This window comes from Fundulus heteroclitus, unplaced genomic scaffold (genome assembly GCF_011125445.2).
Source record: "Fundulus heteroclitus isolate FHET01 unplaced genomic scaffold, MU-UCD_Fhet_4.1 scaffold_59, whole genome shotgun sequence".
NCBI classification, from domain to species: Eukaryota; Metazoa; Chordata; class Actinopteri; order Cyprinodontiformes; family Fundulidae; genus Fundulus; species Fundulus heteroclitus.
In genome coordinates, this window is record NW_023397022.1 from 967,338 (window position 1) to 993,358 (window position 26,021).

The 26,021-nt window shown below is 43.3% G+C and overlaps 1 protein-coding gene across 1 annotated transcript in view; it reads right to left on the reverse strand.

The window, feature by feature from the left end:
• myo15b (myosin XVB) overlaps positions 1–26,021 on the reverse strand; it is a 456,255-nt gene that overhangs the window by 148,696 nt on the left and 281,538 nt on the right. The window contains exon 20 of the mRNA XM_036133239.1: positions 15,507–15,631. Coding sequence (XP_035989132.1) covers positions 15,507–15,631 — 125 coding nt within the window. The remainder of the gene's footprint in view (positions 1–15,506; positions 15,632–26,021) is intronic.

The window sequence follows — 26,021 nt, forward strand, 5'->3', positions numbered from 1 at the left end:
GAGGCCCCTTGATACTGGGGACGCCCCACCATTTGTTTAAATAACGGATATCTGAAATTGTAGTGCGCATGTCTAACATGCTCTCAGTAGACAGTCATGGGGAACAAAGCCTGTAACCCCAAGCTCGGATCGTCCAATCAAAATACTTTTGCCGGATAGTGCGCGACCATCTAGGCAAGGCAAATTTATTTGCATAGCTCATTTCAGTACAAGGATGATGCAAAGTGCTTTACATGATTAAAAAATTGGAAAATAAAAACATAATGAAAGAAAGTAATAACGTTTAGTTGTTTGCTTTTAAATTTAAATTGATTATAAAAGTTCAGCAACATTGGCAGTGCAAAATGATGATGCAAAATGGCCATAAAGTTCAGTTCTGTGCAAGTGTGATGCAGAGTCCAGTTCAACAGTTCAACGGTCTGATGGCAAAGGGGAAAAAGCTGTTGCAGAACCTGGTGGACCTGCAGCATATACTGTAAAGCCTCTTCCAAGAGGGCAGCAGGGAGAACAGTCCATGGTGGGGGTGTGAGGGGTCACTGATGATGTTATGGCCTCAGGAAAGGCATCGCTGAGATGAAATGTCCATAATGGGGGGAAGAGGAGCCCCAATGATCCTTTGTACTCACCAATCTCCTCACGTTCTTCCAGTCAGAGGCGCAGCAGGCTCCACACCACACAGACAGCTGGTCAGAATGCTCTCTATGGTGCTTCTGTAGCAGGTCATGAGGATGGAGGTGGGCTCTCCTCATCCTCCGCAGGAAGTACAAGCGCTTCTGTTCCCTCTTGACCAGTGACGTGGTGTTCACAGGTGAGGCTGTCTGTGATGTGCACCCCCAAGAATTCAGTGCTGCTGACTACCTCCACAGCTGAACTGTTGATGAGCAGTGGATTGTTGCAAGGCCGGTTCTTCCTGAAGTCGACGATGATCTCCTTTGTCTTCTCCACGTTCAGGATCAGGTGGTTGTCTCTGCACCAGCCCACCAGCTGCTCCACCTACTCTCTGTAGTCCCGGTGGTTGTTGTCTCTGATGAGGCCCACCACCGCTGTGTTGTCTGCAAACTTTCCGATGTGATTGGTGGTGAACCTGGGGACGCAGTCGTGTGTCATTAGAGTGAACAGCAGGGGGCTTAAGACGCAGCCCTCAGAGGAGCCTGTGCTGAGCGTGATGACATTAGAGGTGTTTTGTCCGACCCAGAGTGACTGAGGTCTCTAGGTGGGGAAGTCTAGCAGCCAGTTGCACTGGGGTGTGCTGAAGCCCAGATGTTCCAGTTTTCTTACCAGATGCTGTGAGATGATGATGTTGAATGGTGAACTGAAGTGCAGGAACAGCATCCGCACATGGGTGTTCTTCTTCTCTAGGTGTGCCAGGCTCAGGTAAAGAGCGGAGGAGATGCCGTCCTCAGTGGAACGGTTCCGCTGGTAGGCAAACTGGAACAGGTCGAATGTTGGGGGAGTCTGGAGACGATGAGTGCTTTTACCAGCCTTTCAAAGCCTTCATCATGATAGGAGTCAGTCCAATCATTAAATGAGGTAACTGGAGGTTTCTTTGGCACCGGAATGATGGAGGCAGACTTAAAGCATGCTGATACTGTGTCTTGGTCCAGCGAGGTGTTAAAAATGTCTGTGAGGACACCAGCAAGCTGACCTGCACATTCCCTGAACACCAGCTCTGGTATGTTGCCGGGGTCTGGGGCCTTCTGTGGGTTGACCCTTCTCAGAGTCTTCAACATCAGCTGTGTCAAGGCAGAGTACCTTCTCTTCCTGATAGGGAACAGCTTTCACTGCAGGAGTGCTGTTTATTGCCTCAAACCTCCCAAAGAAGTTATTTAAACTGTTATGGAAGTCAGCATCAGCTTCACCCACTGGGGGGAGGGTATGTTGTAGTCTGTAATCGCCCGTATGACTTGCCACATGCTCCTGGTGTTGCTGGCATTGTGTAAATGATCCTGGACTTGCCGACTGTGGCTCCGCTTCACTAACCTGATAGCATGGTTCAAGTTAGCTCTAACAGTCCTCAGTGCCTCCTTGTCGCCAGACTTGATGGCTAAGTTCCGTGCTGTTAGTGTTTGTCGAACCTCCTCAGTCATCCAAGGTCGTCGGTTTGCTCGGGTGATGATGTTCTTAGTGGTGCTGATGTCCTCAGTGCATTTGTTGATGTAGGCTGACACAGTCATTGCATACTCATCAATGTTGATCTTGTGACCATATGTTGCTGCAGCTTTGAACATGTCCCAGTCAGAGCACTCAAAATAGTCCTGGAGTGCCTCCATGACCAAATCAGTCCACACCCTCACCTGCTTCACCGTGGGTTTTGCTCTGAGCAGCAGGGAGAAAAAAAAATGCAGGAAAAAGCATAACAAATAGATGGTCTGAAGAGCCGATGTGGGGGTCGGGTGCTACTCTGAATGCGTCTTTTATATTGGTGTAAACCAAGTCAAGAGTATTCTCTCCCCGAATCCACGTGTTGGTTGAAATGAGGGAGAACAGACTTCATATTGGCCTGGTTAAAATCCCCAGCAATGATGAAAACACCCTCCATGTGTGTAGATTGCAGCTCAGTGATAGTCCGATAGAGAACACTCATAGCCTCTTTAGTATTAGCGCTGGGAGGCACATAAACAGCAGTGATGCTGACAACAGTAAACTCCCTGGGCAGGTAGAAGGGTCCTCAGTTAACAGTCAAAAGCTCGATGTCCGGAGAGCAGTAGCTGGCGACAGATCTAGCATTTTTACACCAGTTGTTGTTGATGTAAACACACAGCCCGCCCCCTCAGCATTTAAAGCATAGTCCGCTGTTTCTGTCGGCGCGGAAAGTAGCGAGCCCCTCCAGGCTGACGCCATTGTCTGGTATCGATGAGTTAAGCCATGTGTCCGTCAGGATGAGAGCGCAGCAGTTTCTAAACTCCCTTTTTGAGGAGAGTTGAAGTTGTTGGTGGTCTACTTTGTCGTCCGGTGAGTGGACGTTGGAGACGAAAATGGATGGAAGCAGCGGTTTGTAGGGGTTAGCTTTTAACTTAGCTTTGAGCCCACCTCGACAGCCGTGCTTCCACCACCGGTCACACCGTCTACACTTGCTCCTCCTCCAGCGTGTGCTGCTCGGCACGTCCGCTGCATTGTGAGCCTCTGTGAGTTGTACCCAAAGCACTCCGAAGCTATATAAACAACCTAGAGTAGTTGTAGTTACGAGTCCAAAAATACTTGATGACCGTAACTCCAGCAGGCGCTGGCAGTCATAACTGGATCGATGTATAGTTTGTGGCGTGCTAGATGGCATATTTTGTAGAAATGCTCACAGGTTGTCGAGAGCCGTAGCAGCCGCAGCCTCTAGGTGATCAGATATCCAGGATGGTCTGATTCACCATTTGACAAACCTGCGCATTTGACACACCTCTGCAGCTCTGCCCCGTATTCATCAGCCTTCACCAGATCCACCTGCACCTCTGACTATATGTCCAGTTCTCAGACCAGTCACTAGGGCCAGATTATTACAAGTCACCAGTGGGTTTAATCCAGCATTCATGAATACTGTCTGCCTGCCTGTTACCTGACCTGTTTCTTCCTTCTAAATCTCTGAGCCTGGCAAGCCCATCGGACCTGACTGTTGTGCTGTCTGGATCTCTGACCTGTTTCTGTGCCCTGACTCTGACCCCGGATTCTGATTTTTGGATTCAACTGGCTCTGACCCTCGATCTGCTCTCGGATTTTGGACTCTGGTTATTCCCCCTGACCATCCTGCCTGATTCTGCTATCACGGTTCTGACCCTGTGCCTGTTTTTCGACAACCGATTTCCTGCCTGTTTAACCCCGGTGGTAATACTTTCAGCCCATTTGTTTAATTCAAGTCAAGTTTGACATATTACTAACCTTCCTGTTTTCTACCTTGTACATTTGCTCCTTCTGCCTGAACCTGCTTCCTCACTTGTAGTGGTGGTGAGATGAAGCCTCATAAGGGATTGAGCCACTTGAGCCCACCTACTGGCCGAGTGCATAGTCACAGTCAGCAATATAATGAAGCTTGCCTCTCTTTTTTTATCATTTAGGGCCCTTGAAAATTATCATTAGGTAATACCCCTTAATGTATCTTATGTTTATCACATGTGTACATTGAAATATTTAACATGATCTATGTGTACTGTTTTTCTAAGAATATTATAAGGCTGGCTGTGTATGTTTTTTTTCTGTCACATTAGTGAAATGGCATGGGCCTAAACAGAGAGAAAGTAAAATTGTTTCTAAAATGGGAAATTTTATATAGAAATAAGAGTTTTTCAAGTTTTTGGTTTTTAATCATTTGTTTTAAAAAACATTATTTTGGCTTATAAATTAAGAAAATTAAAATAAAATATGTGCAACTTCTAATGCTAGTGCTGACTTTATCATCCTCTCCTGAAGGCTGTGGCTCAACATAGTAATAGTAATAATGATAATAGTAATAACGAATAAGTCTTTGTCAGAGAGACAAAGACTTCCTTTCCTCACTCATCCTATCGTAACCCTTTTTCCACTCTGCAAGAAGGCGGCGCCTTGTTAGGCGGTGGCCGCAGTCTCCCGTCTAACTACGTTTGTCTTTTCTTGATGGGCAATACTGAAACAAAATTTTCCCAATGGGGGACAGATAAAGAAATTCAATTCAAAAACAATCGTTGTCTTAATGCCAAAAAAACAGCCCAACAGATTTTGCTATTACAAGTGGAGCTTTACTGCTTTCGTCACAGTGCTCCGCCTGATTTATATATGAAATAAGCTTTATTAGATTTTATATTGGGACAATTTCATGTTAAATGGATACTGAAAGGGTAAGGTAAAAGAGGATAAACAATGAGAGAAACAAATGAGACAAAATGCTAAAAGGGAGGAAAGGTGAAAGAAAAAGGGGAGAGGAAAGGAAAGGGAGAGAGCAATATAACATCATCCGATGTTATATTGCTTATATTGTGATGTTATATTGCTTATGTCTGCTTTTACACCTGCAACAGCAAAACCTGTTCTTTTTCTTTGCAGCAACCATCGCTGCAAACAACCAACGCCTTGATACATTGCTGAAGAATATACAGTATTATGTAATACAAAATCTATAAACTGAAAGCTAAAGATATTTTTTATAGTTTTCTGTATGAAAGGGAATCTTTAAGTACCTGAATCCAAGCACCTGTAGATATTTGTGAGAGTGCACTTGTGTATGTAAGGTTTTTCCATTAAAAAAAAGGTCCCCCCCCCCCCCCAGAGCACCGAGGCTATGGTTATGGGTTCCACACTTATAACAGAAAACCATGTACACATTCACAGTCACACGTTCCCACCCTAGTGCCAGTGGCACGAACACTCCTACCACAAAAAAAAGAAAAAAAGTGGGACGCAAAAAACACACTTGCACTCACCACACACATCCTATATTTCCAGGTCAAGGCACGGCAACCCAGAGGGGTATTGTAATTGGAATATTATCCTAAAGTCACTATAACCTGACGCCACTTCGGACATGTGAGCACTGGAGATACGAGAACTGCATATCAGCTCTATTATCTGCTGATTTGCCAAGGCCAATGCTTGCGTATTTTACTGTGCAGGATTTGACTGTCTTTGTTTTGTTTCACGGCAAGGCTGCTGTCAGGTATTAGTAAGAGGCGAGAATGGGGGCCAGGCAGAAACAGGGCAGACGAAGGCTGCAGTGGGACCGTTGGGTGTGATAACTTTCATCTTTGTAATCTCTGCTCTGTTTCTCAATAAATTGCTGGAACTTGACCACTTCACCGTTTCCTTATTCAATAAGTCTGGCAAGTCAGTTATTGTTTGATTTTCCTACCACAGGTATCAAGCACCCAGACCCGGGAGGTGAATACCACCGTCAAGATGGGTTGGAGGGGGGACCACCACAACCCGGCCTACCCGGTCCATGCTCCATTCCTAACCCCCCCACCCCACCCCCCACCCCACCCTATCCCAGACCAGATGACACATGGGCCCATCCACCAACATGAACCAAACGGGCCAACCAGCCAGAGCCCACCCCACAAACCCTGAGGTTCTACCCCCCCACACATTCTACCCTCCATACCTAAGCCCCCATGAACCAGGACCAAGATAAAGAGCCTGTCACGGATTCCTTCCAAGACCCAGGCATCCCCCTGAATCAAACCCCATGCCCTACAGGACACATCCCACAGCCCACCACTCCCACTAAGTGATGTAGCCTATCAAAGGAGCCCAAAGAAATCAATCAAACGTGGATGCAGATGCTGTCTCAAGACTAATATGTGATGTATACTGTTTCCAGTATAATTTTCAGGGGGGGAGAGGGGGTTAGATCCAGGAACCCTACTACATTTATTGGGGCCAAGTTAGCGTGACGCACAATTTTTTTCAAAAAATTCACAACTCCAAACAACTTCAGCCTACTCGCTCAATTTTCACTCTACGTAGACAATTATACACCAGAATTTTTGTCAGGATTCAGAAAATGTATCCCTCATTGGTGTAGCATTTAGAGATTTTTCGCAAATCGCCCTTGAGCGTCAAAAAGTCAAAACGCCCTCCATTCATTTTCTATGGAGCTGTCTTAAAAAATTACACCTGACATTCCCAAACGACACATGTTTTCGCATTGTTGTTTCTCCTAAACCGTTTGATGTACAGGCATACGACTTTCACACATTGATGGCCAGACCCTTTGGTACTCACAAAAAAGCAATTTTGTGGATAAGTCTTACGGTTTTGCCGCAGGAACAACTTGTTCAGGAGTAGCGAATGTACAAAATTCTGAGAAAGCTTTAGACCTACATCCTTCCATATGATCCACTGTTTTACATCGTCGCCATGCCTATACCAGTTTTTGTACAAACATAAAAATAAGCACTGTTGTTCTACAAAGCCTGCTGATATTGACGGTGAAATAATTATTTTGATATCTCTTATACTTTTTCAGGTATAGCAATTTTTTCGGGACCTTGTTTAGGACGTTTGGGCATTGTTGTAAAAATTCCCCTTCATTTCATGATTTATTTGCGCCTTCATTAAAATATTTCCTACAAAAACAGATAGTTATTTTTGTTCCCGTATCCGTTCTGAAATAAACGCAGTAAAAATTACGTCTCTAGACCTTCTCATTCCGGACATATGGGGCGAAGTTCGAGGGGAAGGTTTTGCCATTGGATTACAATGGCACAACATCAAGCAAGTGCACTGTTTAGCCTAGTGGTCAGCGTGTCTGCCTTGCATGCAACAGGTTGGTGGTTTGTGAACTGGACAAAATGTTACCCCCCCCCCACACAATGTATATATCAAAAACACGCGTCCTGATGCAGTGAAGTATGCTTTTTGTAATACACCCCATTTTCAGTTACCATGGCGACGTATTAAGTGAAAAACCACCCCCAAAAATCCCATAGTATTTTTTCCCTTTTTGAGCCACTTCCCAGTAGAGGATTTTAACCAAAGTAATACTGTACCATCACCCGGTGATACTGAACACAACCATGTTAGTGACTAACCGTTAGCATGTTGCTAATCGGAAGTAGTCCTAGGAAGGTACTACCAACTTCCGCTTAGCCAGGTTTGTTCTGCCTTTACAGAGAAAGCTCCACAATAAATCTGGCCCACATTGGTTAAAGCATCTCCAAGTTAAGATGTGTCAAATACACTCCTGATCAAAATCTTAAGACCAGTCAAAAAATTGCAAGAATTTGCATTTTGCACTATTGGATCTTAAGAAGGTTCTAAGTAGAGCTTCACAATGTTAAAAGGACAAATCAGTGCAAGAGACAAGAACATTTGAGCAGGGAATTGTCTGAAAACTGCATTTATACTCAAACATGATTTTTTCAGCTGATCAAAAGTTTAAGACCATAGTCTTTAAAAGCCAAAAGCTGTGCAAACATCTGGATTCCATGTCATTTTTTGTGAAGTCTTTACACTGTCAAGACCTCCTGATGGCAAAAGCAAAAAAGCTCACTGACTTTGAACGTGGTAGGATTGTTGAGCTGCATAAGCAAGGCCTCTCACAACGTGCCATCGCTGCTGAGGTTGGACGCAGTAAGACAGTCATTTTGCATTTTTTAAATGATCCTGAGGGTTATGGAACAAAAAAGTCAAGTGGTAGACCCCAAAAAATTTCACTTATTATTATTGTGACATCAGTGTTCACAAAATGAATAATGCATGGTCTTTCAACAATTTCAAGTAAATAATATAACAATTTATTAAAAATGTATTTTTACAGCATGTGTCATGTGGTGCCCCCCATGGTTGTTGCCCCTGGGCACTGGCCCACTGGCCCTTATGGATAATCCGGCCCTGACTGTGATGGACGTAGGAATCTGAGATTTACAATGTTAACTCTTACGGTTAGGTCGGTACACAGCACGTGGCAGGCCCGTTCTAAATTTCTTCAGAAATGTTTCTAGTTGGAGTTTGAAAATGAATTAATTGGTTTAAATATTTTTCATAATAGATTTAATATGTTGATATTCTAAGATTTCATTTTTGTCAATACCATATTGTATATTTAATCAAATGTGTTAAACTCAGTTCCTACAAATATATGTTCCAGGTATTCAATACCTTTACTCTTCCAATAAGGATGGTTTTTCATATTATTTTTGTACAATGTCAGGATTATTCCAAATGGGTGTGCGCATGCATGCCATTTTATTTTTGAGCTTCTCAATGGCAAATCAGAAATCTTGATATCATCACAGATTTTCTGTTCTGTGTCATCTAAAAGATTATGTTTTACCCATTTTGAGATGTATTGTAGCCTTTTTGGTAAGAAGTAGTGATGTAAATTAGACAGATCTAATCCTCCTTTATCTTTAGTATTCTGTAGTGTCTTTAAGCTGATACAAGGGGTTTATCTTTCCAAAGAAATTTAGAGATGGAGGAGTTCAGAGATTTAAACCAGTGGAATGATGCTTTATTGGAAATCATTGAGAATAAGTAATTAATTCTAGGTAAAACCATCGTTTTAATTGAAGCAACCCTTCCAAGAAGTGAAATTGGTAGCAATATCCCTCTGTCAAGATCCTCTTCTGTCTTCTTTAAAAGAGGGATGTGGTTAAGTTTAGTTAAATCCGACAATTTAGGCGACATAGTAATACCCAGATATTTATTACTCCCTGATCGTCGTAAATCTAGGAGGTTCTGTAAAGAGCAGTTAATGTACTGTAGATTTTTCACCAATTTATAGAGTAATCTGTGACTTTTAAAAAAGATTCTAGTAATCTAATTACTTGTGAGAGAGGCGTTTCAATGCTGGAGATAGAGTAATACATCTGCATCAAAAGACAATATATTGGATTCAATGTTTTTACTATAGCAATAATCTATTAAATTAAGTAATCTGCATGCATTTGTGGATGACTGCCTTTTTTTTAAGGAAACTAGTTTGATTAGGGTGTATTATGAGAGGACTAACTTTATTTAATCATTTTCCAAGAGCTTTACAGATTATTTTAATATGAACGTTAATAAGGAACATGGGCCGCTAGCTAGTGGGAAACACATAATTTTTGCCTGGCATAAGTAGGAGTCTTTTGGTAGCAGAATGCGTATTAGCGGGAATCTGCCAATTTCCTAAGTTTCCAACAACATTCTGTGGAATGTTTGTGCCAGAATATTCCACAATTCTTTATAAAACTCTGCTGAAAATCCATCTGGATCCAGAGCCTTTTTATTGGGCATACTTTTGAGAGCTTCCTGAAATTCACAGCTGACTGTTGTCAGGCATCATTGTTTGACTATCTGATCATTTAGGACATGTTATTTTATCCGGAAATTGCTCAATGTCATTATCTGATGGGTTTATCTGTGATGTATGTGAGGATTTGTAGAAATCTTGGAAGGTGTTGTTCATACTTTCATGATCATATTGTAACGTTTCTGTTTTGGTTTAGGTTTATTGTTTGGTTAAGTTAGTTTTCTCCTGCCTCTGGATTTATTTCTTTTGTAGGTTCTGTCTTGTTTTAGGTTCCTGTTTAGTCTGTGTATTGTTTTTAGTTATCCGGTCTTTCTGTGTGTTCTTATTTTTTGCTCTGCACATTGTGTTTATCTCAGTCTTAGGTTTATCTCTTCTTTCAGCGTCGTTATTGCTTCCACCTGTCCATGGTTAATTAGTTCCCTCCTCTCACCTGTTTGTCTGTTTATTTAAGCCTCACTCCCTCCTCAGTTGTTTGTCACATTCACATGCCCATGCTCTGTTCCTTTTCGTCACCTTGATTCTGTTTTTGGTTAACCTGTTTCTGTTTATCCTGCCCAGTTTGTTTGCTTGTTCCAGTCAGTTGTTTTTGGATGTCTGCCTTTTTTCGGATCCCTTTTCTGTTCATCATTCCCTCAATAAATCCCGTTATATGAATTACTGTTTCGGCTGAATACCGGGTTCTGCCCCACACAATCATTACAGAACGAACCGACCAGTTTTCATGAACCCGTCTCCGACTCCGTTTTTCTTTTTGAAGCAACTGTGCCCTACTCACCGACTCACGGCATGCACTCACCGGATTTCTTCCTGGAGGCGGAGGAGGAATCCATGCTGGGATCCTCTTTCGAGGGAACCAGGTTGATGATCTGTTCCCCCGGTGTCAGTCCCAGAGGTCACCTCCCTGGCAGCGACACTCCCCCGCAGCGGTGCCATCCAGACCCAGATTTTTTTTTGGAGGTAAGCGCGGAGGTGGTGCAGGAGCTTTGTCCTGACCTTTTCCCGGAGCCGACCCCATACCCTTTTCCTGATACGGAAGCACAGGGCTCCATTCCGTCAGAAGGGATCAGCATCCCCGCTATGTCCGCGGTCCGGCCGCCGGAGGAGAAAACAACGGCTTGTCTGCAACTCCTTCAACTGTCCCTAGCAGCGGTCTAACGAGCCAGTCCAACCACATTCAGCTGTTGAGTCTCCGTATCTGCCAGCAGTCTCCATGGCCCCTACAGCCACTTCCTGTCCGGCGGTTCGGCTTCCTCCACCTTCCGGTCCCGAGACGTCTACAGCTCCTCCTAGTGGCGCTCCAGATGCCAGCCTTAAGTCTTTGGAGAATAAGCCAAGGACTTATGCCCCATAATAAAACGCCTCAAAGAAGCCCTTTTCAGCCACTATTCAGCTGAACTGGAGGCCAAATTAAAGGAGGTGGAGAGAGATTATAGAACTGCCCTCCGGACATTCTACAGCCGACCCACACCTGCTCCCAAGGGTCCAGGTGACACCTCGGACCTGGAACCTGTCCTCGAGGGTCTGGGTGACGCCTCGAACCTGAAGTTCGTCCCCGAGGGTCCGGCCGACGCCTCTGTCCCTGAACCTGTCCCCGAGAGTGCGGCCGACGTCTCGGTCCCTGAACCTGTCCCCGAGGGTCCGGCTGATGCCTTGGCACCTGCATCTGTCCCCCAGGGCCAAGACAGGGCCCTGGAGGGTCCGCCTCCATCCAAGCCCCACAGGGAGGTCCAGGAGGACCCGCCTCCTCTCAAGTCCCATGAGGGGTCCAGGAGGACCCGCCTCCTCTCAAGAACCTAGAGGGGGTCCAGGAGGACCCCCCTCTTAAGTCCCATGAGGGGGTCCAGGAGGACCCACATCCGCTCAAGCCCCTGGAGGTGACCCAGGAGGGTCCGTCGTCGACGTGCGACGCGGAGACCCAGGAGGGTCTGTGGCCGTCTTGCAACACGGGGACCCAGGATGGTCCGTCGGCATGTTGCGACGCTGAGACCCAGGAGGGTCCGTCGCTGACTTGCGACGCAGGGACCCAGGATGGTCCGTCGCCGACCTACCAGGTGGGAACCCAGGTGGACGCTTTCTCCTTCGGGCGCCCCGGGCCTCGGGAGAGGGCTCGGCACCCGTGGTCTCCTGGAGACTTTGACCCCCTCGGCGTTCTCCTGAAGTCTCAACTCCTGGTCGCCCTGGTAGACAGTCAGCTCAGGGAGAGACTTTAGTGGCTGTCACTGTCTGCCTCCTGAAGTCCTGTTCCGCCACCGGCCTCCTGTCTTTCTGTCTCGCTTAGGCCGTCCTCTGGGACGACCGCCGGAGATCCTGTCTCGCCTGGGCTGTCTTCCGGGATGACCGCCGGAGATCCTGTCTCGCCTGGGCCGTCCGCCGTCAGTTGTTTTTTTTTTTTTTCGTTATTGCTTCCACCTGTCCATGGTTAATTAGTTCCCTCCTCTCACCTGTTTGTCTGTTTATTTAAGCCTCACTCCCTCCTCAGTTGTTTGTCACATTCACATGCCCATGCTCTGTTCCTTTTCGTCACCTTGATTCTGTTTTTGGTTAACCTGTTTCTGTTTATCCTGCCCAGTTTGTTTGCTTGTTCCAGTCAGTTGTTTTTGGATGTCTGCCTTTTTTTGGATCCTTTTTCTGTTCATCATTCCCTCAATAAATCCTGTTAAATGAATTACTGTTTCGGCTGAATATCGGGTTCTGCCCCACACCAATCATTACACATATAAGGTATTACCAGTTGAGTCTGGAAAACATATTTTTTATTTATTTATTTATTTATTTTTAGCTGATTAGCTAATAAGCTTCCGGACTTATTGGCATGTTCAAAGTTTCTTTTCAAAGTCTTTGTATTAAAAATAAATTTTGCTTTTCAGTATATTCATTTAATTTTATTTTTGCTTTACGGATTTTACCCAGTTTTCCCTCTTCCTGGAAGGCTTCTAGTAATTTAATTCTTTCTTCTAATTCCTTAATCTGCTGTCAGAGACGAGAACTGGAGAATGGGGTTTCATGAACAATGCTCTTTGACTGGAGGGTGGTCGGCAGCTGTCCAGAATGCAGACATAGGGGGCCATGAAAAGTATGTTAAATGGACTGAACTTATATAGTGCTTTTCCAGTCATACTGACCACCCAAAGCACTTTACACTAGAGCCACATTCACCCAACCGCACACACATTCATACGCCTATACACAGCTTGGTAGGCAACTTGATCAGGAGCACATCGACATGTTACAAGGGGATGTTGGAATCAAACCCACAACCTTCCGATTGCAAGACCCACTGAAAATTAGCAAGAAACAGCCAACGCTACCACAGAGGTCACAAATGTCCTTCAACGGATCTGGGTAACTGACCTGTCAGCCACAAAAACAAAAATTAGTTTGGCAAACACACTTTCAACATTCACTTCAGATTTTCTTGTACACAATTAGAAACAAAATACAAAATTAATGATTTTACACATTGATGAATGTGTAAAGTCAAAACCTTTAAAAGATGCAAAATACAGATATAATAAGCTTCACAAAACAAGGGAACCTGCTAAGAAAATTATTTATTTATAAATAATATGACAATAACCAGGGTTATATATATATTGGTAATTGTGGTATTAAATTAAGGTGGAATATATACAATTATTTTAACATAAATTTAATTCAAGGGTGACAGTATAGACAAATGGGGCCTTCCTGAAATGACATTAAATTACTAATGGTCGAACACAGCCACAAGATGGTTGGACAAGCTGTGTACAGGATGAAGCTGACAGCCCTGCCCTGAATATTGCATCAGTAAATATAATGGTAACAAAAAAAAAACTGCTTCAGTGGCTGCTGGAGTGACTCGCAATATGGCCATCGTGACCATATGAAAGGATTTTTTTTAATTCTCTTTCCTAAACCCAGAGAAATGCCATTGCTGGATAAGAGCGTGTAAGCGGGAGGGCTTTACAGTTCAGCTTTAACTTTATTCAGTGTTTATTTGATCACAAGGGATCTGTTTTAAATGATCCATTCATGAGGGTCTATCTAGCAACAAAAAAATACACGATTAAGCAGACAGTTGTGATGGACTGAGAAAGGGGGATTTTTCGCTACAGCAGACAGACACGACAATCTAATAACACAAAGCAAATATTGTTTTCATGAAACATCTCAGGAAATTGCTGCTAATATGAATTCTGCTACCAAAAGACTCCTACTTATGCCAGGCAAAGATTCTGTGTATCCTACCAGCTAGTGGCCCATGTTCCTTATTAACGTTCATATTAAAATAATCTGTAAAGCTCTTGCAAAATGATTAAATAAACATATGCAAATAAGCACAGAGCCGTTTAGTTTCTGAGAACGGGTTATTGAGGGATCAAATGAGTTTAAACAATGGAACTATAACGTAACAACGCTCTTCTTTTTCTCTGCTAATAAAAATAAAATATCTCTTTTATCACATGTAGGCTGGAAATGAGAGCGCAAACTGGATTAGCTCTCCCCTGCTGCATGCACACTCCTGACATGGGGTACACAGGTTCTGGCGGAGATAACTCGTTTGGCTCAACAGGTTTCATACAGACACAAACTGGAGAACCAGCGCGATGAATCCACAGAGCTGATTAACGTTAGGTGGAATGTTTAGGTTTATATTTTTGTTTGGGAGAACACTGCAAATGGCTTGGCTAGGCCTAGCTCACATGAGTCTAGAACATGTTAGCTACCACACAGCCCAACAATACATCTAGCAAAAGAAAACCTTACCTTTCCACTAATATAGCTTTCTTTCCGCCAACTTTCAGGCCTCTACATTTCAACCAACATCTCATTTGTTTCACGCTGTGCTTCTTGATTGAAGCGTGTTGAAATTAAACTCCTGGGATATCCTCATATTCTAAAATTATTGGTGTTGCAAACGTTACCATTTCTCCGTTTGTAATTTGTTTGACCGACCGTCTGGGGAACTGGAGTTCATTTCCAGGGGTGGAGCTAATCGGACTTATTTGAGAAATGCCCAAAAACTAAAGTAGCTTCATCTTTTAAATTTTCACCATTTTCTTTTTTCTTCTACCAATTGCAAGGTATATTTAATCAAATCACTCCCTTTACCTTTTGGGTAAAGGAATTTTGAAGAATTGTGAAATTACTAAATCAAAACATGGGCTGCATGGTGGGGCAATATTTAGCACTCTTGCCTCACAGCAAAAAGGTCCTGAGTTTGAGTCCCCTGCTCGGCAGAGGTGTGTCTATTGGATTTATTTTAGCATATTTGGTTACTTTAACACAATTTGTTATGTCAGCAGGGTATGACATGAAAAAATAATGTTATACAGTAACTAAAGTTGCTTAAATAGATCCAACAGATGCAAAAAATGTTTTTGGTGGAGCCTGCATGGTTGGACATTTTAATTTTGCAATGTCTACACTCAGCCCTTGAACTGTGTCTGTGTGTTTGCACCTTCCCCCCTCTCCTTCTCTACTCAGGCTTTCGGAAATCTCTGTTGTAGCCCTGCCTTCTTCTGCTGTAGTCTAGCCCTTTCCCTCTCATGTTTGCTGCTTTTACTCCATGCAAAGTGAATGCTGCAAGTCAATGAATCAATGCAATCTGCTGGGTTTTCTTAGATGAAAACAATTTAACCAATCTGTCTGTATGATTTGTTTAAATTAGGTTTGCAAACAGAATTTTGACATGTTAACTCTGATCAATATGGTCTTAGGAAAAATATTGCAACAATGTAGGTTTAGTTTTATGTTACACATAATCTATGTAGAAGGATAAACAAAACAGTAGGAAGTAAAAACATTAGCAACGTAATTAGTGGGAACAAACCTTTAATGTAGACTTGGCAAAGCGAGAGAATGGATATCTGTCAATGTCTTGTGGAAGGGTAAGGCTATGTTGTGCCTTAACCTGTGGAGGTGGAACTTCTGTAATTTGTGATCCATGCTGGCCACCTGGTGGAAAAAAAAACATTGTAACCACAAGCTGTTATAGTGGCTTGCATTTCCATATTTTGTCACATTACAACCACAAGCATAAATATATCTTGTGTCAAAGCCCAACACAAAGTAGTATAATTGTGAAGTTGTAAGAAAATCATACATAATGTATTTTTCAGACCATAAGCCGCACCAGATTATAGGGCACACGGCGAATTAACGTGTCTTTGCACTTCTTTGGGTCAGAACTGTTTGATTATGAAGATTATTATTAATTATAGTTGGCAATTATAATTTTATAATATATCATTCAAAATAAAAAGAATAGTTATAGCGAAAATTTATTCAAATGGTTGTAATCAAGGGCTATGAGCCTGTAATAATTAGCACTAACAGTTGGTTTATTAATTAGCAGTTATGGACTTATTTATACCGGAAAAGGGTTATCTAACCAGTTGTTGGCTGGTTAGACTTGTCCAGCAAACGTTGATAACTTTAATTATAATTGCAATTGGAGTTTTAATCCTTAATCCATCACAAGCCAATGAAAATGTCTATATGAAAATGTCTCTATAGTATATCCGGTTATTAACTCAAAAAGAGATAATTCGGTAACGCTTAGAGACCATTCAATTTCTGACTCAAAATAATCACAAACACCAAATGATTTCACAAGCTGTTATTTATTAAACTGATGAGTCCCTGTTACAGCAATTATTATGCTTAAAAAACACTAGAAAACACTACTCAATAGAACATGAAAAGAAACAAATAAAATTAAAGTCAATCAAAATGGATTAATTGAGAGGTAGCAATGCTTAAATCAGTTCACAGTTGGGTAGGAATCTTATTGACCTTAACATTAACCATCACAATAAACATGTCAGCACTTTGATGTAACAGCATTGAAAGAACATTAGCTAAATAGCTCTGAGGTAGCAAAGGTGGTGTACCAAAATAGACCTAAAGCTAAGATGGGAAACGATTCTGGCAAAACTAGCTACTAGCAATGTTCATGCACGGTTAGCTTCTAACTTGTTCTAGTCCAGCTTCAAGGTAGCACTCGGCTAATAGGAGCTAAGCTAGCGTGAAGCGTGACTTTACAACAGCCTACGGCTAACCACTCTGAGTTACTCGGTGTCTCGCCCAAGATGGTGACTTTGACGACATATGACCTCCGACCTTGCGTGCAGTGTGTAAGGAGGTGGCCAAGAACATGAGGCAGTAACCAGTTGAGAGAAAAGACTTCAAAAAAGAAAATGCAGGAAACCCGAAAGGGCGAGAGAAAGAGAGAAGATAAAGAGATATAGAAAAGAAATCTAATTTCAGCCGATTGCCGCGGCCAGTTTATCATCAAAGAAAACCAAAACAGCAGAAATCACTTTGGAGTCCTTAAGCATTAAGACTATTCCTGATAGGTTCTGCCCAGGCACAAAATACCACCTTATGGGTGGAAAAAGGGAAATAAAAAAAAGAAAATCCTTTTTCTTGATGTCGCTCCCGTGAGGAGATTGCTGTGCGACCTAGCGTCCATTGATCCCAAACGGAGTCTCGGATAGGCTTGGCAGAGTCCACTGGAGCAGAAAACACCACGTTCCATGGGTGGTTCTCCGACGATTTGTTAGGCCAAAACAAAAATGAGTGGATCTTGTCAATCTCTGGACGATAATGGAGTTTCCAGTTGAATTAAAAATGAATTACCATTATTTTTAAAGTCAACACCTCCCTGATTGGGTGCAGGGGAAAATAGTAATGCGGCGAAGCTTGGACCAGCCGAGAATCAGACCACATGCCATGTGTGGGGCCCAACATGGGAGTCAGCTGAACGTCTCCTCAACACGGCAAACTGCCCGAAAAGAAGTGGTGGTCTCTCCCAGCTTTCATTGTCTGTCTACCCCAACTATGTTGCATGCTGGGAGTTGCAGTTTGTCATGTCATGATTGCATAACATACCCCCTTTAGCTTTTAAGAGTGGGATGCTGGTCACAGTATTTAAAGCAACAACCAAGTCCATTCTGGCGTGACGGAAATCCATCGTGCATGAGTGAAAGAGCCTAACAGTCCTTCTAGTAGTCCTTCGGTATTCATGAGTTGTCTTCATCATCCTTGAGGAAAAAAAACATCTATTGTGCCTGGTTCAGATGACCTAGCCTGGGCAGAACTAACTATAGCTAATCATTTGTATTGGCTTTTAAGGCTAACAATAACAAGTAACCATAAAAATATACTGCAACTTTAACAATTACCATTGTCAATATATTCAGTGGTAATCAGGTTTGCAACTTTGAACCAAGGATAGGAAAAGAAAAGTGGAGAGGAAGGAGACAGTGTTTCGTAGTCTAATTGAAACACATGAAAGTTGTTCAGAGATGGTCTTTTAAAAAGGTGGTGTTATAATGATGTGCCGTGTAGGTGGTTGTCACACTGACGTCTTCCAGCTGGTAAAATGAGATGCAGGGAAAGAGTCATTTATGTACCTGTAATCATCTCAAAGGGTGTCACCCCTGTGGAGCATTGTGGGGTAGAGCAGATTGCCATTAGGAGCAGGGGAAGCTTTATGTTCCAGTCCTTGCCATGGCTGTTGACATATTCTTTAACATGCCGACCATGGTGCGGTTCATTCGCTCTACCTGTCCCGATGACTGTGGATGGTAGTGGATGTGGAATTTAACTTCCACGCCCAACATGTCGAAAAGTGCGGTCATAATGTTTGACGTGAAATGCATTCTTCTGCCAGAGTCAATGGATAGAGGAAGGCCCCACCAGCTGAAAACATGATTTAGCAGAAGGACTGCCGTGGTGACAGCGGTGTCTTTCTGTGCCGGAAAACATTCGACCCATTTCATGAAGCTGCATGTTATTGTCAAACAATATTTGTTACCTCTTGACGATTTTGGGAACTGGGCTGATCAAAACACGGAAATGTAACCCCCTTCGCTGAAGCGGAGCATGGTCAAGTGGTCATGTTGGTTGAAATTGGCAGCTGGTAAAGCAGCCCTGCACATACTCCTGAGTGTCCTGGGCCATTGAAGGCCAATATGCGACCTGTCGGAGAATTTTCAGAGTAGTTTTGTAGCCTCGGTGTCCCCCTACTGGTGAGTGATGTGCGTGTGCCAATATGATGATGGTTCACCGGAACGACCCATCGGGGTGGGCCACTTCTGTTTTGGTAATAAACCAATAGGTCTTTTTCCAGCTTCAGGTGAGGTAAGCTGCGGCTGAATGCCTTCAGTTCCTTGGTTTCACTTTTGGCTCCCAGTCTGGCCAGACGGTCGGCTTTGTCGTTTTCGTCCTTGTCTGGTCCCAGATTACGGGAGTGTCCTTTTACCTTCTTCCAGTAAATTATCATTTCTTTGTTTGTCGTGATACGGTCGCACGGCAGGAAGAGTTTCGAGTGCTTCACCTCCTTGTTTCTGGCGTTCTTCATTCCGTTTTCTTTCCACAATGGGAGATTGGAGATGAAACTGAGCCGAGCAGAGTTGGAGTCTGAGCAGATCACCAGTTGTTTCACATCCATGGAGGCTGCCTGCTGGACAGTGATGAGCACTGCTGCGAGTTCAGCATGCTGGCTGGTTTTGGGTCCCAACTGGTAGTGGTTTGGTTCAGTGGATTCGCGTGCCACCCGGACGATACCTACTCTGGCTCGGAGTTGTGGTTCGTGCATAAAAGCGCAGCCATCTATCTAGACTCTTGGTAGTCCCTGACACACGTTTTCGTCGGTGGGTTGAGGTTGGGCTCCCGAAGGTGTCCTGAACCCTGAGGGTCATGGCTTTTGTGTTGCACTCACAGTGTTTACTCTCTGCCAATCCCTGCCCTAGCACCATTCTGTTGTTCTGGTTGTACTTTACTTGTTTACGTAGTAGCCCTGGAGTGCCATCATCCATGTTGCAATGCGACTGTTGGACACTGTTGGCCTTCTCTTAAACGTTCACTGTTCAGGAAGGTAACTGGCTGATGACATGTCTCGATGATCACCTTCTGACCTCTGATGTATCTGCAGAAATGTTCAACTGCCCAAACTGTTGATAGAAGTGTTTTCTCACAGTCTGAGAACTTGACCTCCACATTGCTCAAAGGACTACTCGCATATGCTACTACCCTTATGTCTTGGTCGTATTTCTGTTTTAGCTCGATGCTCAGGCACTGTGAGGAGAAGGTGGCTTCCAGATAGAACTCTTTGTCTTTTTCTGGGTATGCCAGGCAGGGGACAGAAAAGAGTTTCTGTTCTGCTTCTTGAGGCTTTCCCCAGGTGAACGGCATGTCCTTATGTAGAAGTTCGGTGAACAGCCTAGCCATGTCTGCATACTCCTCAATGAACTGACGCGAGTAGTTGCAGACCCCTAAGAAGCTTTGGAGCTGAGAGACATTTACCGGGCGGTTATGTCTTGGATTGCTCAGATCCTGTTAGCTTGAGTCTCTATGCCATTTGGACCTACTGTCCACATAGTCTACCTTCGTCCTACACCACTGGCCTTTGGTCAGGGCTACTTTAGCTCCGGCAGCAGCCAGTTGACTTAGAATGTGGCTGAGTTCCAATAGTAATAATAATAGTAAGAGTAATATCATCTTTATTGTCATTGAAACATACATTGAAAAATACATTACAATGAAATGTGTTCTCTGCTTTTAACCCATCACCCTTGGGGAGCAGTGGGCTGCCATGTGGGGCGCCCGGGGAGCAATCTGGGGTTAAGGGTGTTGCTCAGGGACCCAGAGTGCAGGCGCTGGGGATCAAACCAGGTACTTGCATCCTTCTCTGAGTGCAAGCGCGCTGCTCTAACCACTAGGCCAACACTCCCCCTCTCTAGGCCAACACTCCCCCTCAACACTTCCGTCAAGTGTTCCTCAAACGTTCAGCTCCTCATCAGGATGTTGTCTACGTAAATGAGGTTCTCGCATGCTGCAGTGTTGTGGAGAAAGATGTTGAACTCGGCTGGGGAGTTACACTTCCCAAACAGGCATCTGTTTCAGGTATACTGGTGGCTCCCAAAAGAGAACACTAACTTATACTGGTCAGCTGGATCCACCCTCATTGTCCAAAAGCCATTAGTCACATCCACTGTAGATAAGAACTTTTGCTAGTTCCTGGTCTAAATGAATCACAGGCCAACGCGGAAGAGGTACTTGTTTATTCAAAGCGTCTGATGCCATTTGCTGGTTGGTTTTAATTCAATTCAATTCAATTTTATTTATATAGTGCCAATTCATGAAACATGTCATCTCAAGGCACTTTACAAAGTCAAGTTCAATCATATTATACAGATTGGGTCAGATTATACAAATTGGTCAAAAATGTCCTATATAAGGAAACCAGTTGATTGCATCAAAGTCCCGACAAGCAGCATTCACTCCTGGGGAACCGTAGAGCCACAGGGAGAGTCGTCTGCATTGTACATGGCTTTGCAGCAATCCCTCATACTGAGCAAGCATGAAGCGACAGTGGGAAGAAAAACTCCACATTAACGGGAAGGAAAACCTCCGGCAGAACCGGGCTCAGTATGAACGGTCATCTGCCTCGACTGACTGGGGGTTACACAACAAGAGAGACAAAAAAGCACAGAAGCACACATTGATCCAGTAATCTGTTCTACATTAGATGATAATAGCCGGTGAGCCGTCTTCTCTGGATGATGTCACAGTTAACAGAAACGCCAGACCAGGTGTACCTACTATGAAGATAAAAGAGAGAGAACAGAAAGTTAATGACAACACGTAATGCATAATTGAAGAACAGTAGAACTCTATAGAGTGAGAAAATTAGATCCTGATGTCCTCCATTAGCCTAAGCCTATAGCAGCTAAACTATAAAGGTAGCTCAGAGTAACATGAGCCACTCTAGTTATAAGCTTTGTCAAAAAGGAACGTTTTAAGATCAGTCTTAAAAGTAGACAGGGTGTCTGCCTCACAGACCAAAACTGGGAGTTGGTTCCACAGGAGAGAAGCCTGATAGCTAAAGGATCTGCCTCCCATTCTACTTTTAGAGACTCTAGGAACCACCAGCAGACCTGCAGTCTGAGAGCAAAGTGCTCTGTTAGGAACATACGGGGTAATCAGAGCTCTGATATATGATGGAGCTTGATTATTAAGGGCTTTATACGTTAGAAGAAGAATTTTAAATTATATTCTTGATTTAACAGGAAGTCAATGAAGGTAAGCTAAAATTGGAGAAATATGATCCCTTTTGTTGATTCTCATCAAAACTCTTGCTGCAGCATTTTGGATCAGCTGAATGCTTTGAACTGCATTTTGTGGACTTCCTGATAGTAAAGAATTACAATAGTCCAGCCTTGAAGTAACAAATGCATGGACTAGTTTTTCACCATCACCCCTGGACAGAATGTTTCTAATTTTGGCGATATTCATGAGGTGAAAAAAGGAAACTCTGGGAACCTGTTTAATATGGGATTTAAATGCCATGTCTTGGTCAAAAATAACACCAAGATTTTTTACTTTATTACCAGAGGCCAAGTTAATGTCATCCAGATTAAGTGATTGGTTAAGAAGTTTATTTTGTGAGGACTCTGGCCCAAAGATTACAACTTCGGTCTTGTCAGAATTTAGATGCAGGAAATTTAAAGTCATCCAGCTTTTGATGTCATCAAGACATGACTGCAGTCAAAGTAACTGATTGGATTCATCAGGATTTATGGATAAATATAGCTGAGTATCATCAGCATAACAGTGGAAATGAATCCCATGCTGTCTGATAATTTTGCCTATCGGAAGCATATATATAGTAAAGAGAATTGGTCCAAGGACTGAACCCTGTGGTACTCCACAAGTGACCCTAGAGTTTGAGGAAGATTTATTATTAACATGAACAAACTGGAATCTGTCCGACAGATAAGATTTAAACCAGCCTAATGCTTTCCCCTTAATACATACAGTATGCTCAAGTTTTTGTAGGAGAATATTGTGATCAACTGTATCAAATGCAGCACTGAGATCTAACAGGACAAGTATAGACACAAGTCAATTATCTGAGGCCATGAGAATATCATTAGTGACCTTCACCAGAGCTGTTTCAGTGCTATGATGAGCTCTGAAGCCTGACTGAAACTCCTCAAGTAGGTCATTACTTTGTAAATGTTCACAAAGTTGATTAGCAACTACTTTCTCAAGAATTTTAGATAAGAAAAGAAGATTAGATATTGGTCTGTAGTTTACTAACTCATCTTGATCAAGAGAAGGTTTCTTAAGTAAAGGTTTAACAACAGCCACTTTAAAACCTTGTGGTACATATCCATTTACTAAGGATAGATTAATCATGTCTAAAATAGTGCCACTTATCAAAGGGAATACCTCCTTAAACAACTTGGTTGGGATTGGGTCTAACATACAGGTAGAAGGTTTAGATGAAGCTAAAATTTTAGATAGCTCAGAAAGCTCTACTGCTTCTAAACAGTGGCCAGATTGGAGAGTTGTATGTGGAGTTATATTCCCTGATTATCATTTTCTCCAGCAGTTTATCATGGATGTCCTGTGTCAACTCGTAAGTTGCCAGGAACATGTTGTACTGACACACAAAAGTTTCAGGGTGCTGTTTAAATTCTGACAAGACAGAAGTTGTAATCTTTGGACTCAAAAAATAAACTTCTTAATCAATCACTTAATCTGGGTGGCATTAACTTGGCCTCTGGTAATAAAGTAAAAAATCTTGGTGTTGTTTTTGACCAAGACATGGCATTTAAATCCCATATTAAACAGGTTTCCAGAGTTTCCTTTTTTCACCTCAGGAATATTGCCAAAATTAGAAACATTCTGTCCAGGAGTGATGCTGAAAAACTAGTCCATGCATTCGTTACCTTAAGGCTGGACTATTGTAATTCTTTACTATCAGGAAGTCCACAAAATGCAGTTCAAAGCCTTCAGCTGATCCAAAATGCTGCAGCAAGAGTTCTGATGAGAATCAACAAAAGGGATCATATTTCTCCAATTTTAGCTTACCTTCATTGACTTCCTGTTAAATCAAGAATATAATTTCAAATTCTTCTTCTAACGTATAAGGCCCTACTTTCAAAAGTAGCTGGCTCTTAGTGTGGGTTTGGTAAATATGTCTTTTTTTCTCCTATCCCTGGTATAAAAGCTTTTTACTCTGAACAAGAGCAAACTCTTCAAAGATATCTCCAATTTTAGCTTCCCTCCATTGGCTTCCTGTTAAATCAAGAATAGAATTTAAAATTCTTCTTCGTATAAAGCCCTTAATAATCAAGCTCCATCATATATCAGAGCTCTGATTACCCCCGTATGTTCCTAACAGAGCACTTCACTCTCAGACTGCAGGTCTGCTGGTGGTTCCTAGAGTCTCTAAAAGTAGAATGGGAGGCAGATCCTTTAGCTATCAGGCTCCTCTCCTGTGGAACCAACTCCCAGTTTTGGTCTGTGAGGCAGACACCCTGTCTACTTTTAAGACTAATCTTAACAATTTCCTTTTTGACAAAGCTTATAACTAGAGTGGCTTATTTTGCCCTAACCTACCTATGGGGATGTGCTTCTATGGGCTTAGGCTACTGGAGGACATCAGGATCTATTTTTTTCACTCTATCGAGTTCTACTGTTATGCATTGCTTGTCATCATTTCTGTTTACAACTTTTTGTTCTCTCTCTTTTTTTTCTTCATAGTAGGTAGATCTGGTCTGGCGTTCTGTTATCTGAGACATCATCCAGAGAAGACGGCTCACCCGCTATTATCATCTAATATAGAACAGATTACTGGATCAATGTTTACTTCTGTGCTTTTTTGTCTCTCTTATTGTGTCTCTCCTCTGTCTTCTCTAACCCCCAGTCGGTCGAGGCAGATGACCGTTCATACTGAGCCCGGTTCTGCTGGAGGTTTTCCTTCCCGTTAATGTGGAGTTTTTCTTCCCACTGTCGCTTCATGCTTGCTCAGTATGAGGGATTGCAGCAAAGCCATGTACAATGCAGACGACTCTCCCTGTGGCTCTACGTTTCCCCAGGAGTGAATGCTGCTCATCGGGACTTTGTTGCAATCAACTGGTTTCCTTATATAGGACATTTTTGACCAATCTGTATAATCTGACCCAATCTGTATAATATGATTGAACTTGACTTTGTAAAGTGCCTTGAGATGACACGTTTCATGATTTGGCGCTATATAAATAAAATTTAATTGAAATAATTGAATTGAATTGAAGCCGAGCTGGCTTCTCTCTGTCCAGCTCCGCTCTCCCTGCGATCTTAAGCCTTCCGTGAAGACACGCCGATCCCAGCACCCAGCCTGCGCGACGCCCAGCAACCAGCTGCCGTCCCCGTCCCACATCCCGATCGCCGGAACCCTTCTGCCCTCCACCTGGTGGCAGCCCCCAGAATGGCAGTCACCTGCTCTGCTGCAAGCATCCGCAGCCTCCGCCTCCAGGCCTCTGCAGCAAACGCTCACTCTCCCCAGTGGTTTGTTCTCAGTGGTCAGAACCCGGTCTCGTCGGTTTCCTCGTTGTTGTGGCATCTTGTAATTCTCTCTCTCTGTTTCAGAACTTCTGAAGCGCCCTACATTCTCCGATGCTTTGAAGAAATCCCCGTGTTCGCCTCATATTTGTTTAATAAACCTTGTTAAACCGCCAATCTGCCAATTCAGTGTGTTCTGCATGTGGGTAAAAAAGCATGGAAACATGACACAAAAGTAGGGGGTGAGTTTGTGTTTGTTGGGATGCGAACCATGTCCAAATCTGTGACCCCACAATCATTAGAATCTTTAGACAGAATCGACTGAAACTCAGAAAAGTGCTGGTCTCTCGTCTTCAGTGGTCAGTGCATAAGCCTTTTCCAGCTGTTTCTGCTTCGAAACCAGGGTTGGGCTCAGTGGCTGAGTCCTTCAGATGATTTGTTGCTGGTTCTGTTGGGTCAGTTGCTATCGCATACACCAACAGTTTTCCTTCAGCTCCAAGCGTAGCACCACAAAGGGATCCAGCAGGCAGAACTTCATGTCCCCTGATCAATATCATATTGAAAGGAAAGGTAAACACTTTCTGCAGAGTCCTGTCTACCAGTCAAGAATAAGGGCAGGTCTCTAATGACGGTAATGCTCAACTCAAAGCCATGGAAAGAGCTTTCTATGAACACCCCAAGAGGTTTCTTTGCCACAACTTGGATTGGCATCTGGGTTGGATTCTCCACCAGAATGTAAGCAGGGGTGTGCCTCAGATTACCAGGTTTGACTCCCAGAAGTAAGAAAGTGGTTGAAATAAAACCTGTGTACTCTGTATTTGTTGGGTCATAATGGTGACTAGTCTGACAGGTACGTCTGCAGACTGTGGTGGTATTAGCGTGTTTGTTTCGCTAGCCACCTGGCAATCCTGTGGGACGGTCTGCCCTGACCGCGTGACTTCAGGGGTGCCCAGGAAGGAACTTGGGGTCACGTGAGCTTGGTTCCACAAGACCTGGTTACCCA